General features: G+C 44.7%; 1 protein-coding gene across 1 annotated transcript in view; it reads right to left on the bottom strand.

The window, feature by feature from the left end:
- Positions 1-17,425, bottom strand: part of slc25a26 (solute carrier family 25 member 26) — a 125,500-nt gene that overhangs the window by 23,430 nt on the left and 84,645 nt on the right. Inside the window, exon 6 of the mRNA XM_033036667.1 lies at positions 3,931-3,975. Within this exon, the coding sequence (XP_032892558.1) occupies positions 3,931-3,975 (45 nt within the window). The remainder of the gene's footprint in view (positions 1-3,930; positions 3,976-17,425) is intronic.

Here is a 17,425-nt window from a genome sequence, read left to right as displayed (position 1 = left end):
GGTTTTTCTCAGAGTGCTCTGGTTTCCCTTTTAGTTTAGTTTAGTTTAGTTTAGAGTCACAGCGTGGAAACGGGCCCTTCGGCCCACCGAGGTCCGGGCCGACCAACGATCCTCGCACACCAACACTATCCTACACACACCAGGGGCAATTTACAATGATACCAAGCTAATTAACCTACAGACCTGCACGTCTTTGGAGTGTGGGAGTAAAGCGGAGATCGCAGAGAAAACCCACGCAGGTCACGGGGAGAACGTACAAACTCCGTACAGACAAGCACTCGTCGTCAGGATTGAACTCGGGTCTCTGGTGCTGTGAGGCAGCAACTCTACCGCTGCGCCACCATGCCCCCCCTCCTCCTATATTCCAAAGATGTGCAGGTTTGTAGGTAAATTGGCTTCTATAAGTTGTCCCTAGTCTGTAAAATAGAAAATAGAAAATAGGTGCAGGAGGAGGCCATTTGACCCTTCGAACCTGCACCGCCATTCATTGTGATCATGGCTGATCATCCACAATCAGTAACCCGTGCTGGCCTTCTCCCCGTATCACTTGATTCCACTAGCCCCGAGAACTCTATCTAACTCATTACACTAGCCCCTAGAGCTCCATCTAACTCAAACCATAGGGATTGCTGGCTGGCGCGGGCTGGGTGAGCCAAAGGGCCTGTTTCCGCGCTGTATCTCTGTCTAAATATTTGATGACCACTGACCAAAACCGTGATAAGAAATCGCATTAACTATTATTAAATATTTCAAAGAGGAAATCTTGAGATATTTACTAACTTATATTCAAGGCGCAAAATTCTTGTATCAATGACTATTCTTGCTACAACCTTTGGAAAATCAACATGAAGTGCCTCAAAGTTGAGGTGATTAGTTGAAAATGTACAAAAAAGTCCATTAAATCTGCTTTATTCCCAGGGCAGATCAAAAGAGAAACACTCCTTTCCATATCAAAAAACAGGGAAAGCATTACCTGGAATAGGAACTACATTAACAGTATGAATCAAACACATCCCTTCTTTCCCTAATATAAATTGCAACGTGTCCCTTTATATTAAATAAAACACAACAGATATAACTTTGCATAATAATTGAACACGTATGTTTACAAGGAAGCTTCTGCCAAACAAATCCCACAGAGCACTCTTTCCATACACAACTAAGTTAGACATTGTTATTAATCCTGTCTGCCGTTGCACACAGTTAGGTTGTTAGCACAATGAAAAATCAGAGAAATATATTGTCAAGCTAGGTCATGTACTGACGACTGAAACAACTGAAGCTTTGTTGCATCTGGTGAGGTCAGAAAACTCACCGAGTACCAAAGTCAGGTGTACAGCATAGAAATGGTTTTTTTTTTAAGTCACTGCGGGTCAGGCAGCATCTCTGGAACATGTATCCACAATGTTTTGGGCCTGTTCCCTTCTTTCGGCCCAAAACTTAAAGGAAAGTGGACTTGGTGCAGGTGAATGGGATTGGTGTAGATGGGGAAATGGTCAGCATGGGCATGGGTCTGCGGTTCCTTCCTACACATACTGAAATATGGAGCAGGCTCAAGCGTAGGTCGCCAACTTTCTCACTCTCAAATAAAGGACAAAAGGTCAAGATAAGGGACAAATTCCTGACGTCAATTTGTTGACCGACTCGGCCGTGGCTGGGTGAATGATGAGTTGGCCCGGGTGCTGGACTGCACACAAAGCCCAGTGGCGGGCCAGCTGAGGAGTTTTGGCCCGGGCCACGCGACATCGCGTGCAAAATCCGGCACCCTATCCAACTCATGAACCGATGATTGGCCATCAAAAGGAGGAGTGGTGGTGTCGGCGGTAATCAAAGGCTGCCGACCGACGGGGCCACGGGCGAGGCGCTGCTGCCGCTGCTGCACTCCATGGGCTGCACTACGTCGGGACAGGTGAGGCGGGGCAGGACGCAGCGCTCTGACCCGACAGTCCCCTCGACCCGAGTAGTAGCAGTCAAATATGGGAAAAGGGCGGTCCCATACGGGACAAACCAATTTAGTCCAATATACGGGTGCAGTACAATTGAGCAGGTGTTTTGGGAGTTCCCCGTCCCGTAAACTGTGCGTGACATGGCAGCATCATATGAGCTTGGTGGTTGCACTGTGGGCTGCGTTAGAACTGCAGGAACAGCATGAAGTAATCAGACTCGTTTTTATATATCTACTATATAGAGGATATATTTATATATCCTCTATATAGTAGATGCCAATGATGTGCCAAACGCTATTTTCCGATGCACCCTGGTGGATCGGGTTATTGTCACGTACGCTCCGGCGAGCACCAGATTGAATGGGAGACTTTGTTTCCCCACTTCAAGGCTTCTTGTCGCAGAGAGCCATTCCCATTTCCTGCTCTTCCCGTATGAATAACAAATCACAAATACGTCCACTGTGGCATAGAAATGGAAACCCCACACCGCCAGGTGTCTTGCGAGCTTTTCAATGCAGCTCTGCGCTCTCATTTCTCCCGAAGATATCACACTCGTTTACAAGCCCGATGATGCTGTATCTCATGAAAGGAGGCCTGCATCTCCCATGCCAGCGAGCATGACTAAGGGCCTGTTAATCTTATTCTGTGAGCACTCAAAGTGGAAAGGATCAAATCTAAGTCAAATGAAAGCTTCCATACATGTCTGACTCCTTGGAGTATTTCAGCCTCTTTTGTTTGGTCTAAGCAGCAATTAATTCCGAGATTGTCACCGTGATCTCCACGAGAATAATTGTACAAAACAACTTTGTTGTTACCGGCAACATGAAGAAACTGGAGATTACACACTTTTGTTACACTCTCCATTTTGTTCGCCTTTGTTTTTGGAGCTAACCACTGCTTCGCTGCATTCAGCTGCAGGTTGGGAATACTGAACTTGTTTCTGAACTTTAATCTCATGCGTTTTGCTGTAAGTATAGAAATTACCCCTCCATGATGCAGGGAACGTATAACAGGAACAGGCTCTTCAGCCCACACTGTCTGCGCCGAACATGGTGACAAGATAAAATTATCTCCTCGTCTACACATGATCAATGTCCCTTCATTGCTAGCTTGTCCACGTAGCTATCTAAAAGCCTCTTAAATGCGCCCATCGTATCTGCCTCCATCACCACGTTCCAGGCACCCACCACCCTCTGTGGGGTAACATCTCCTTTAATCTTTGCTCCTCTCACCTTATAACAATGCCCTTTAGTTTAGTTTAGTTTTGTTTAGAGGTTCAGCGCGGAAACAGGCCCTTCAGCTCACCGAGTCCACACCGACCAGCGATCCCCGCGTATTAACACTACCCTACACACACTAGAGACAGTTTTACATTGATACCAAGCCAATTAACCCACAAACCTGTATGTCTTTGGAGTGTGGGAGGAAACCAAAGATTTCGGAGAGGACCCCACGCGGGTCATGAGGAGAACGTACAAACTCTGTACAGACAGCACCCGTAGCTAGGATCGAACCCGGGTCTCTGCCTCTGTAAGGCAGCAACTCTACCACTGCTCCACCATGCCACACTTGACATTTCCAACCTGGGAAAAAGGTTCTGACTGTCTATCCTATCCATGCATCTTATAATTCTATACACTTCTATCGGTCTCCCCTCAATTTCCTGCCCTCCAGATGAATTGGGTCCAAGTGGTTCGTTACCATGTTGTACAGTTCTGTGGATTGGCAGTAGGGGCTTATTCATTTGTGCAACGGTGTCATAACTTCATAAGTGATAGGAGGAGAATTAGGCCATATCGTTCTATCTCAACCCCATTCTCCTGCCGTCTCCCCATAACTCCTGACACCCGTACAAATCAAGAATCCGTCAATCTCTACCTTAAAAACATCCATTGACTTGGCCTCCACGGCCTTCTGTGGCAATGTTCCACAGATTCACTGTCGAGGCATATTGATTCACAATACAAAAATATGTTAAACCTACCTTCAGAAACTCCCATAGAGGGAACTGGACCATGGCAAATGGAATCTGAAACAGAAAAGCAGACTGATCAGAGCAGAGCAGAGCAAAGGAAGAGAACTACAGGTAACAACATAACTATTTAAGGCTTTCATTTTAGAAATGAAACAATATACAATAGGTACAGGAGTAGGCCATTCGGCCCTTCAAGCCAGCACCGCCATTCACTGTGATCATGGCTGATCATCCCCAATCAGTACCCTGTTCCTGCTTTCTCCCCTGACTCCGCTATCTTTAAGAGCCTTATCTAGCCCTCTCTTGAAAGTATCAGAACAAGATATTAAGGGAGGCACAGTGGTGCAGCGGTAGAGTTGCTGCTTTGCAGTATCAGAGCCCCGGGTTTGATCCTGACTACATACTCATCATACAGGATCTCCATGTGACTGCGTGGGTTTACTCCAGGTGTTCTGGTTTCCTCCCACACTCCAAAGACACGCGGGTTTGTAGCTTAATTGGCTTCAGTAAAAAATTGTAACGTCCTGAGGATAGTGCTTTTCACTGTACCTCTGTGCACGTGACAATAAACTAAACTGAACTAAACGGCTAGTGTACGGGGGGGGGGGATCGCTGGTCGGAGCCACAGAGTTCGATTCTCCAAGACCTGTACTCACTGAAGTTCATGACCCGTTGCTCACCATTGTATTTCACATTTCAATCGTTCTATTATACCCTGGGCAATGAATTAGCTTCTCCTAATTACCTGCTCAAAGAAGGCTTGCATCAATGCATTCGAAACCCCATAACATTGAATGTCAGATTGAGTAACTTTTCACCGATGTTTTGGTGTGCAATGGAAATAAACACCATTTGCAAAGCACAGGGTGTGACATACCACAATAGCAAATAGCTGCATGTGCAATTACAATATTAATGCAATCTCGGGGGCATGTTACCATTCATAAACCACGCAAGTCTTTATGTCAATACAATGCCTTGATTGAATTACTTGTAGCTTACTGCCAGCCTGTTACCACCTGATACCTCTTTTGGCCGTCCATAGCATTGGTTGCGTGAGTGGCAAAACTTCCACATACAACCTGTAATTAAAAGAAGGATTCATCTGTTCAATATTACGGCTACTCTAATGTATATAGGATGGTCAATGGTTTAGTTGCAATCTACAGACATACAACTCATCATAAGAGATTTTGTTACTGTCCATTTCAGAATGCCAATACAGGGCTTGAACTTCTTTAATTGTTTCTCTTACGCCGGGCAGCACGGAGGCACAGTAAGTTGCTGTCCTCGTGCACCAGAGACCTGGGTTCGATCCTGACCTTGGGTGCTGTCTGCGTGGAGTTTGCACGTTCTCCCCGTGGGTTTTTCTCTGGGCACTCCGGTTTCCTCCCACACTCCAAAGACGTACAAGTTTGTAGGTTGTTTAGGAAGGAACTGCAGATGCTGGTTTAAACCGAAGATAGACACAAAATGCTGGAGCAACTCAGCGGGACAGGCAGCATCTCTGGAGAGAAGGAATGGGTGATGTTTCGGGGCGAGAAACATCACCCATTACCTGTCTCCAGAGATGCTGCCTGACCCGCTGAGTTACTCTAACATTTTGTATCTATTTTCAGGTTTGTAGGTTAATTGGCTTCCTCAAATTGTAAATTGTTCCCTAGTGTGGGTAGGACAATGCTGGTGAACGGGGTGATCGCTGGTCGGCGTGGAATCGGGGTCTGAAGGGCCTGTTTTCACGTTGTTCCTCTGAAGTAGAGTCTAAAAGCCCTGTCCCAAGGTACAAGTTCATTCCCAGAGCTCTCCCGAGTTAAAAAAAACTCAAACTCGTGGTAAGCACGGAGAATAAACGTCGGAGCTCGGGGACATCTCTTCGCGCCAACGGCAGGTACTCGGGAAGGCTCGCTAACGACAGGTAAGCACGGGAAGACTCGTGAAAATTTTTCAACATGTTGAAAAATGTCCACGAGAGCCCCGAGTACCGACGAGTGGCCATTACCGTAAATCTCAGAGTTCGAATTAGGGAAAACTCGGGAGAGCTCTTGGAATAAACACGTACCATGGGACAGGGCTTTAAAGCTGGTTAAAATTATTCCCAAACCTACTGTCGTTTAGTAAACCAGGAGAATTCGACTTGTTATTCCAGCAAGAGCATGTTTGACAGACAGCTGCCACAACACACTTGTTATCAGCGTGGACAGGAAACGGCAGCAAGTTGAAATCAACGTCAAGCTGGAAAAATAAAATCTAAGGATGTTTTGTCATCTTTGACAAAAAGCGTTCTTTCCAACAGATATCTAGAAGCCCCACAAAGAGAGGTCAGCTTCGGCAAACATGATCAAATGTCTGCCATTCAAATGCGCTGGGAATCAGCTGTGTCACCGCTGAGCACATCAAGACAAGTGTGTAAAGAAAAATCCAATTTGTGAACAGCAAGGATGCATTTCTGAAATCAAGCAGCCTGTGACCTTGAAGGAGCTCGATCGCTGTGCTAAATAGGTCATTTCTACTCAGTTTAGAACGCCGTCAACAGCAATTTTACGGTTTTTGTTTGGGGGTTTTTAGTTCGAAAATTGGCAGAGAAATATGTTGTACAACTGACAGCTTGATTTGAATTGATTTCCTGCCTTGTAGGTTCCGACTTTTGGAAACCAACAGTGATAAATGGGATATATTTCTCATTATTACTAAATATTAACGACATAAAACAGAAAGAATTGGTCGTTTCAAAGGACACCTTGGACATAAAGTGATTAGAATACAAAACCTGAGATGGGAGGTGGTAAACTTGGAAAACGAGAACAGATATTGTCAATGTGTAGGAAGGAACCGCAGACGCTGGTTTACACCGAAGATAAACACAAAGTGCTGGAGTAACTCAGTGGGATAGGCAGCATCTCTGGAGAAGAGGAAAGGGTGACGTTTCGGGTCGAGACCCTTCCTCGGACTGAGAGCCAGGGGAGAGGGAAAGGAGAGATATAAATAGGTACATAGAACAAACGAATGAAAGGTATGCAGAGGGACAAATCAAAGCCAGCAACCATGATCAAGGAAAGATGGAGCCCACAATGGTCCATTGTTGGCTGTGGAGAATGTGATAGCGGGTGAAACTAACGTAGGACAACAGTGAAACTAGCAGGATGTCTAGGGTGGGGGCGGGATGGAGGGAGAGGGAATGCAAGGGTTGCTTGAAGTTAGAGAGATCAGTATTCATACCGAAGATAGACTCAAAAAGTGGAGTAACTCAGCGGGACAGGCAGCATCTCTGGAGAGGAGTGATGTTTCGGGTCGAGACCCTTCTTCAGACTGAAAGTCATGGGAAAGGGAAACGAGAGATATAGACAACAATGTAGAGTGATATAGAACAGTCAATGTAAGATATTCCAAATAGTAATGACGGAAACAGGCCATTGTTCACTGTTCGTTGGGTGGGGGAGGGATAGAGAGAGAGGGAATGCCGGGGGTTACTACGTTAAAGAAATCAATATTCATATCACTGGGCTGTAAGATGCACAAGCGAAATTAGATTCTGTTTGCGTTCAACCTCTCTCTAACAATGGAGGAGACCTAGGACAGAAATGTCAGTGTGGGAATGGGAAGGAGAATTAAAGTGTCCAGCAACCGGGAGATCAGGTAGGTCCAGGCGGACTGAGCGAAGGTGTTCAGCAAAATGATCGGCCAGTCTGCGTTTGGTCGCGCCGATGTATGAGTCCACATCTTGAACAACGGATATAATAGATGAGGTTGGAGGGCGTGCAAGTGAACCTCTGCCTAACCTGAAAGGACTGTCGGGGTCCCTGGACAGAGTCAAGGAAGGCGGCTTTCATACCTCTGGGTTGTAAGCTACCCGACTTCTAAATATATCTACATATTGTCGATGCTTGAAATGAGAAAATACAAAAATGAAAATAATGTTAATACTCTGAAGAACCAACCGTTTCTGTGGGGAGAATTAACATTTCACTGGCCTGGAAATAAATACCATTAGAAATACATATCGTTTACAAAAGAGTCTGCAAAGTGGAGAAGGACAGGCACGGTGGTGCAGCGGTAGAGTTGCTGCCTCACAGCGCCAGTGACCCGGGTTCGATCCTGACTCCGGGTGCTGTCTGTACAGAGTTTGTGCATTCTCCCTGTGACCGTGTGGGTTTTCTCCAGGTGCTCCGGTTTCCTCCCACATTCCAAATACGTGTAGGCTTGTAGGTTAATTGCCTTTGGTAAAATTGTAAATTGTCCCTAGTGTGTAGGATAGTGCTAGCATATGGGTTGATCGCTGGTCGGTGCGGACTGGGTGGGCCGAAGGGCCTGTTTCCGCGCTGTGCCCCCAAAGCCTAAAGTCTAGAGACAAAAGCAGGATAGTGGAGGGGGGAGAAGTTGCAGATCATGGACAAATGAACAAGGCAGGGCACAAAAATGGTAAAGGCAACGCACTGGAATCAAAACGTCCCACATGTTTGGCCTACGTCACCTTTACAGACAGATTGATTTAAAAAAAAATCTTTTAATTTCCTTTTCCAAAAAACAGCATCAAATACTCAATGCAAACCATCCCAGCAGGTACCTTAAAGGGCGGTTTGCATGCAAATGTTTTACTCGTGGCATCCAGTGTATTCTGAGGCTTCTCTATGAAGAAAATCGAAACGGTTTAAAGAGGTCTTTGCCAAAAGGAATTGGAAGGATTCCTTTTGCAGTGATGACAAAGAACAGACAAGCGGATTAAACCGACTGGAAGGAGAAAGGAAGGTCTTTTCCGCACTCTATCAAGATAAAATTACAATATCTCACTAAATATTTGATTTAGCAAATACCTCGATCAACATACTTAGCCGTATTGGACATATAGATTCTTGAAGTAATCTTCTGCGGCTCCAACCCACCTGGTTTCATTTAGGCTGAGCTGCCTTTTTGAGTTGTACAGCATCTTTTATGCTTTTATACTAAAGCCACTCTATACCCAAGCTGAAAAGCAGCACTAATTGGAGCAAAAATCTCTATTTGGACTAGCTGCATTAATCTAATGCTACCGTAATGGTTTCAACAGCGTGGCACAAGGCTTGGGTTGACCGCTTGTGCAGCCAAACTAAGATGTTCATTCTTTGCTCCCAGATGCAGCTGTGCAAAGAAAGGTTTGAGTGTCTCTGCTCTTCTGATGCCTTTAATTATGGGAACGAAATAGTTCCTCTCAGAGAACCATTTTCTTTATCTTATTGTGTAATCTCTCAAAAAGGGGGAGAACAGCTTTCTTTTATCGATTGCAAGCCACCGGGATTACTGCTCCCAAGCTGGCTACACAAGAGGTGAACAAAAGTTGTGCGGGGTCAAACGTTATGCATTTTTCCCTTTTCTCTGCGGCTTCTGGTTTCGATCAAATACTTAAAGGTGTGGGAAATATTAGCGCAAATCCTAATCTTAGCACCATATGGTTCACAAAATTGAAGTACAGCTGTTACAAGATGAATATTTAAACTTTATAATGACGGGGACAAAAATCTGTGTGCACTTAGACTAGCATTTCTGTCAAATACCATAACTTCTCTAGGGAAGCTAACATTCAAAAGAAAAATGTATTCTCTTCCCATTTAAACTTTATTTGTAATTAAAATGAGAATCTATGAAGTTAAACGAAACAAGTTAATTTTGAAGTAAACTGTCCAAAAGGATTATAACAATCAGATTATTAAAAGCACCTGAATTAAAACAAATCAGTTCATCAGTGAACCTTTACGAGATGAAGATGTATGCAAGTGTGAATGCATTAATTCAGAGCTTATTTCTGACAGTTTCCCCTTCCGTGAATAAGTTCCCTGAGTAATGACATATACATTGTTAACACCTGTTACATTGAAGATTAGTTGAAGCCTTGGGCACTCAGGAAGTAGTTATTGCACGTTTAACTATTTATTTCTAACTAAATTTCCAACTCTTATTTTCTTGACAATTAAGTGCTTTTTCACACACATGCAGTTAGTGAATCTCTTCTCGGGAAAGCAGAGAGAACAAAAGAGCTTCAACGTTGCTGTACGTGCAGGGAGGAACCGCCAAGGCTGCTTTACACCGAAGATCCCGTTTTCTGGATCATTGGGATCACTTCTGGGGCAGAGGTGACCTGTACAAGAGGGTAGACACAAAGTGCTGGAGTAACTCAGCGGGTCATGCAGCGTCTCTACAGAAAAAGAATAGGTGGCGTTTTGGGTCGAGACCCGCCTTCAGGTTTTTCTGATCGAGTTCTCAGTTTCCAAAGTTCACATTATGTCTTCTTCATGGTCATTTTGCCAATGTACTATTGAAATGCCAACTTAAGAAACGCAAGAGAATCAAGGGTGTTTTTATTGCCATAGGTCCTGAAATGGAACAATGAAATTCTTACTTGCAGCAGCACCATAGAACAGGTCAGTAAACTTGCGGGAAGGAACAGCAGATGATGGTTGAGACCAAAGATAGACACAAAATGCTGGATAGGCAGCATCTCTGGAGAGAGAACTTCAGGTCCGTCTGAAACAAACTTAGAAAATAGGTGCAGGAGTAGGTCATTCAGCCCTTCAAGCCAGCACCGCCATTCAATATGATCATGGCTGATCATCCTAAATCAGTACCCCGTTCCTGCTTTCTCCCCATGTCCCTTGATTCCATTAACCCTAAGAGCTCTCTCTTGAAAACATCCAGTGAATTGGCCTCCGCTGCCTTCTCTAGCAGAGAATTCCACAGATTCACAACTCCCTGGGTGAAAATGTTTTTTTGCTATTTTTCCATTAATTGTGATGTAGGCTTGTAAAACCAATAAATAATAGCACTTAAAATGAACAAATTAAGTTCTGGAGTGCACTTAAAAAATGGATAGAATATAAAAATCTGAAAAATTAATGACAATATTGATTAGAAAATACATGAAATGTTGACACCATTTATGATATCTTTATTGTATAAATGTAAAATGAGATACTGGAAAAAATACAAAGGATTCAAAAGGATGGTACTAGAAACCAAGAGATTATGTGCATTGGGAATGTACTTTATTCTGTAAAAGAGAACATTAAGGTCTTTACCATCATGAGAGTCTTGTAGGACAAACATAGAAAAGGTCTTTCCACTTGTGTGGGAATACAAATTCCAGGCCATAAATAAAAGATAAATAAATCCCAAAAATCCATTTGGGAATTCAAGGGAAATGTCTTTGAACTGAGTAAAACTTGTTACAATGTGGAAGTAACCGCTGCATATTGGAATAGAATAGATACGTTAAAGGGAAAGTGAATTAAAGCGGACGTACCTCTAGAAAGGAGATGAGGAGGAATCTCTTCAGTCAGAGGGTGGTGAATCTGCGGAAGCCATTGCCACATAAGGCTGTGGAAGCCAAGTCATTGGGTATTTTTGAAGCGGAGATTGACAGATTCTTGCTTAGTCAGGGTGTCAGGGGTTACGGGGAGAAGGCAGGAGAATTGGGTTGAGAGGGAGAGATAGATCGGCCACGATTGAATGGCGGAGTAGACACAATCGGCCGAATGGCCTAATTCTGCTCCTATGACTTATGAACTTATGAGATGCATGGAACAGAAATTAAGCTGACTTAATTGAAGAGAAGAAAGTGCTAGGTAGAGTAGAAACACATAAACCTATTTCTTCACTTCAGTCTGAAGAAGGGTCTCGACCTGAAACGTCGCCTACTCTTTTTCTCCATAGATGCTGCCTCACCCGCTGAGATCCTCCAGCATTTTTTGTCTACTTTCGATTTTTCCATCATCTGCAGTTTCTTCTTAAACACCCCATTTCTGGATAGTACTTTGTAGGCAATTAGAAGGGTCTCGACCCAAAACGTCACCGATTCCTTCTCTTCGGAGATGCTGCCTGTCCCGCTGAGTTACTCCAGGATTTTGTGTCTAGCTTTAGTAGAATCATAGTGCAGACTAGCAAAATTTAACAATCAGGTAGCACAATTTGACTTCTTTCCTGGGTACGCCGACTAAAGACCCTGTCCCACTTTCCTGAGTTACTCACGAATTCTCCCGAGTTTTCCCCTTGATTCAAACTCGGAGATGCCAGCCGTAGGTACTCAGGGCTATTTTTTTTTACTCGTGGACATTTTTCAACATTCTGAAAAAACGTCCCAATAGACAATAGACAGACAATAGGTGCAGGAGTAGGCCATTCGGCCCTTCGAGCCAGCACCACCATTCAATGTGATAATGGCTGATCATCCCCAATCAGTACCCCGTTCCTGCCTTCTCCCCATATCACCTGACTCCGCTATTTTTAAGAGCCCTATCTAGCTCTCTCTTGAAAGCATCCAGAGAACCTGCTTCCACCACCCTCTGAGGCAGAGAATTCCACAGACTTACCACTCTCTGTGAGAAAAACTGTTTCCTCGTCTCCGTTCTAAATGGCTTACTCCTTATTCTTAAACTGTGGCCCCTGGTTCTGGACTCCCCCAACATCGGGAACATGTTTCCTGCCTCTAGCGTGTCCAAGCCCTTAACAATCTTATATGTTTCAATGAGATAACCCCTCATCCTTCTAAACAGAGTGTACAAGCCCAGTTGCTGCATTCTCTCAGCATATGACAGGCCCGCCTTAACTGATGCCCCAAGTACCTATGGCTGGCATTACGAGCCGCTACGAAATAGCGTAGGAGTCTGTACGGCCTCCTACGTACTCGCTTCGGACGTGCTCCGAGTTTGAATCAAGGGGAAAACTCGGGAGAATTCGTGAGTAACTCGGGAAAGTGGGACAGGGGCTTAAATGGTTCAACAGAGGGGTTGGCACCTGCTGAAAGGCCATTTCTTGGGACTGATTGTGATGTGGATGCAGGCTTGTAAACATGTTGTCGTGATCTTTAATGGTGTCGTTGCAGGAGTGGGCACGCCCCTGACATTTGCTGTCAGCCCCCTCTCCCACAGTCCCACCGCCCACTTTAGGATGTGGTTGTCACTGCGAGCAAAACCATATGGAAGTCACAGGCAATCTTTCCAGTTTCAGCCCAACTTCAGGTCTCGTTGTGCACCCTCTGCTCACGCAATGTTAAATCAGAGTCCGCAAGCAGGTCAGACAGGTTTCCACCCCTAATCTTCAAAAACAAAAACTTGACTGCGATTTTTTTTTTACATAAACAGGAAAATATTTTGATAAGAACGTTCCTGATATCTGGAGAAAAGCTGCATTTGCTCTTCAAGTACATCAACCACACTGATAACTTATAATGGGAAGTATTCTCAAGATAAGTGTTTCAAATGATGCACGTACACTAAAGTTGACAGAAGGTGTGTCGGATATTATCTTCACTGCAGAGTTTTAAACCTGCTTTAGACGTGCTAATTTCAAATGCAAGCTTTTATGTTGAGAACAGACTTTAAAAATGAAACTTAAGCAATTACTCATTGTTGTATGTGTTTTGTGTTGTAAAACCTGCTGACAATCTGCAGTAAAATAGCACAGGGAACAGGCATGATAGCGCAGGAAGGAACAGACAGAACAAGAGGCGCAGCAGTAGAGCTACTGCTTTACCGCGCCAGAGCCCCTGGATACGATCCTGACCACTGGTGCTGTCTGTACGGAGTTTGTACGTTATCCCCGTGACCTGTGGGGGTTTTCTCCGAAAACTTTGGTTTCCTCCCACACTCCAAAGACGTACACTCCAAAGGTTTGTAGGTTGGTTTTGTAGGTTTGGATAGAGTGGATGTGGAGAGGATGTTTCCACCAGTGGGAGAGTCTCGGACTAGAGGTTACAGCCTCAGAATTAAAGGACGTTCTTTTATGAAGGAGATGAGGAGGAATTTCCATAGTCATAGAGGTTGGTCAATCAGTGAAATTCTTTGCCACATAAGGATGTGGAGGCAAAGTCAGTGGATATATTTAAGGCAAAGATAGATAGATTTGTGATTAGTACAGGTGCCATAGGTTATGGGCAGAAGGCAGGAGAATGGGCTGATCTATCTCTCCCTCCTAACCCCATTCTCCGGCCTTCACCCCATAACCTCAGGAACCCGTACTAATCAAGAATCTATCTATCCCTGCCTTAATAATATCCACTGACTTGGCCTACACAGCCTTTTGTGGCAAAGAATTCCACAGATTCACCATCCTATGATTAAAGAACGAGAACTTAGTCAGGTCGGGTGGGGGGAGTTTCCCCCGCCATGGGTACCAAGTAATCCCGTGCTACCTGCTCCATGGTCGGATAGTCGGCGACTAAACCGCCTCCCCCACCTGTTTTGCCAGGTGAGGAGGGGGCTGTGGAAGCCCAGCAGGACCAAAGACAAGACCTGTCAAAGGGTGGATGAGCTCCTCGAGAGCCAACGGCCATCCACACTTCAGTAGAAGTTGCGATCACTGTCGTACATAGCATGGTGCTCGTTGATGTTTTTAACTGACTAAAGAAATTCCTCCCCATCTCCTTCCTAAAAGAACATCCTTTAATACTGAGGCTATGACCTCCAGTTCTAGACTCTCCCGCTGTTTGTTGTGGGTGAGGACAGATAGAAGTGTTTTCAGTGAGTTCCTTCCATTGGGGACATCCCTTGGTCTGAATGGTGCTCCTTCTCTATGTTTACAGCCCAGATCCTTCACCACTGGTATTGTGATGGGACATTGTTCAGCACAGCGCCGGAGACCCGGGTTCGATCCTGACCTCCCTCGGGTGCTGTCTGCGTGTGGAGTTTGCACGTTCCTGCTGGGACCGCCTGGGTTTCCTCCGGGTGCTCCGGTTTCCTCCCACATCCCAAACACGTGCAAGTTTGTACGTTGATCAGCCCCTGTAAAAATCACTCCATATTGAACCGAATTGAATACATTATTTTCACATGTGACAAGTCACAGTGAAATTCTGTGCTTGCATTCCGTGCCAAGGTATGCAAATAGTCGCCCATAAAGGGCCCTTACAAAGTTACAAATTCCTCCACCCCCAGTTCCCCCTCGTTCTTCGCTCCCACAAGGCGGTCCGTCCCCCTACTTCGGGTCCTGCATTGTCCATTGTTCTTCATATGTGTGCAGGGAGTGGGCGAGAAAATGGGATAGCATGGAACGAGTGTGAACAGGTGATCAAAGGCCGGTATGGACTCGACGGACCGAGAACTTGAGAACTCGTGAGAGTGGACTATGGTTGTGCAATACAAACTGCAATCTAACTTTTTTATAAAGAATTGATGCGATGGAATAGCCTTCGAGTTTAAAATGCTTCCGCACATCAAAGTAGTCTGAAATAAACCCATTAAAAGAGCATTTCCACAAATTAATTTTCAATATCACTTGGGTAAATTAACATTTTAATGTATTTCCAAGTCCATTTCCAGCACTGGATTTGATAGAAATCTGATTTATTGCAGCTGTCTTCCCAGCTAAATATAATGTGCAGAAAATGTGGTAGGGCACAATAATACATTCATGCTCCACAAACACACACACACATCCGTTTCTTTAATTTAGAAATACAGCGAGGAAGCAGGCCCTTCGGCCCATCGAGTCCGCACTGTCCTGCGACCACGCACATTAGCATTCTCTGACACGCACTAGGGGCAATTTTACATTTATACCAAGCCCATTAACCTACAAGCCTGTACGTGTTTGGAATGTGGGAGGAAACCGAAGATCTCGGAGAAAACCCGCGCAGGTCACGGGGAGAACATACAAACTCCGTACAGACTGCACCCGTAGTCAGGATCGAACCCGGGTCCCTTGTGCTGTAAGGCAGTAGCTCTACCAATTCTGCCCTATTTCTCTTAGGCAAAGGTAGCAAAGAAGAACTCCCCAAGATAAAAGAGAAAACTTTGAGACTGTTATTTAACATTTACTCTTTATGAATTTCAACGAATCCTTTGACATTAAGAATATTCAAATCTTGTTTCATAAAGGAGAGTTCTATTAATTTAAGATGATACCTACTTGAAAATTCAACAATTATTGATTTAACCTTAAATCCTGAAATGTTTTTTAATTTAAAACTCTAAGTTTTAGTTTTTAGTTTTAGAGATACTAAAATCTAGTATCGCTGTTTTAGAGAGAGCGTGGAAACAGCGTGGAACCAGGTCCACCGAATCCATGCCAACCATCGATCACCCCATACACTAGTTCTGTTATACTTGAGGGGCAACTTTTACAGAAGCGAATTAATCTACAAACCCGCACGTCTCTGGAATGTAGGAGGGAACCGGAGGAAACCCACACGGTCACAGGGAGAACGTACAAACTCTGCACTGACAGCACCAGTGGTCAGAATCGAACCATGATCTTTGGCGCTGTGATGCAACAGCTCTACCACTGCGCCAATGCGCCACTGTGCTGCCTAAGTTGAAAGTTGCATTTGCCGGGAGAGAGATAATTTGTATAATTACAGCTGCAAGGCCGAGATTATATCTTAATGCAGAATCTATAAGTTTTTTTGCCTTCCATCACAGCGAGGAGGAGATGCGCTGTGATGGATGTCTGTGTAAATTGTGTTGTGTCTTGGGTCTTTTTTTCATGTGTGTATGACTGCAGAAACAACATTTCATGTGAGCCTCTATGAGGTTCAAGTGACAAATAAATTGTATTGTGTATTGTGTATTGTAAAGGCATACTTACTGCAGGGGGAACCATCATATTGGGTGAACCTGCAGTTTACAAAGAACAAGTCAATTTGGGCAGTAATTTTATTTTGCACAAAAACCAGCGCAGCGGCAGATTTGCTGCCTGACAGCGCCAGAGTCCCAGGTTCGATCCTGCCTACGGGTGCTGTCTGCACGGAGTTTGTCCGTTCTCCCTTTGACCTCGCGGGTTTTCTCCAGGTGCTCTGGTTTCCTCCCACACTGGAAAGCCGTGCAGGTTTGCAGGTTAATCGGTTTCTGCAAATTGTTTGCGGTGTGTAATGCAGGCGATCGCCAGTCGGCGCCGACTCGGTGGGCCGAAGGGCTTGTTTCCATGCTGTATCTCGAACCTAAACCAAACTAAGCTGGGAGCGGTTCAAATGAATTTACATTTTAAAACCAGTATGTAGCTACCATCCAGTTGCTGCAGATTTGGTTAATGAACTCGAAACATGCAATAGCTTTCAGCAAATGGAGCTGAAATGTTGCGAGTTAAAGACTGGAACAATGTTGGGAATGATCGTTAAACAAATCCACCTGTCAGTTGTATATATTCCACCCCACCCTACAATCTACACCACTGCGCTTACAGAAACTGCACTAACTAGTTGCTGAGAATGTCAGCACGGTATCACAAAGCTCAACGAATCTCTCCACAACTGGCAAGAGGACACAAACAGACAATTATAGCACAAGGCAATTACATTTCTCCAAAAATTAGAATAAGCAATTGGTAGTTGGCCCAACAGTGTGGCTGGTTGCCAGGGTAGTAATCCTTACTATGAGATGTGTAAGAAAGAACTGCAGATGCTGGAAAAATCGAAGGTGGACAAAACTGCTGGAGAAACTCAGCAGTTGAGGCAGCATCTATGCAGCGAAGGAATAGGTGACGTTTCGGGTCGAGAACCTTCTTCAGACTGATGTGGACTGATGTGAAGAATTTCCGCCCAACCCCC

The sequence above is a fragment of the Amblyraja radiata genome, chromosome 18 (genome assembly GCF_010909765.2).
Source record: "Amblyraja radiata isolate CabotCenter1 chromosome 18, sAmbRad1.1.pri, whole genome shotgun sequence".
Taxonomy (NCBI): Eukaryota; Metazoa; Chordata; class Chondrichthyes; order Rajiformes; family Rajidae; genus Amblyraja; species Amblyraja radiata.
Note: the sequence above shows the minus strand (reverse complement) of the source record. Positions and strands in the feature narration are given on the sequence as shown.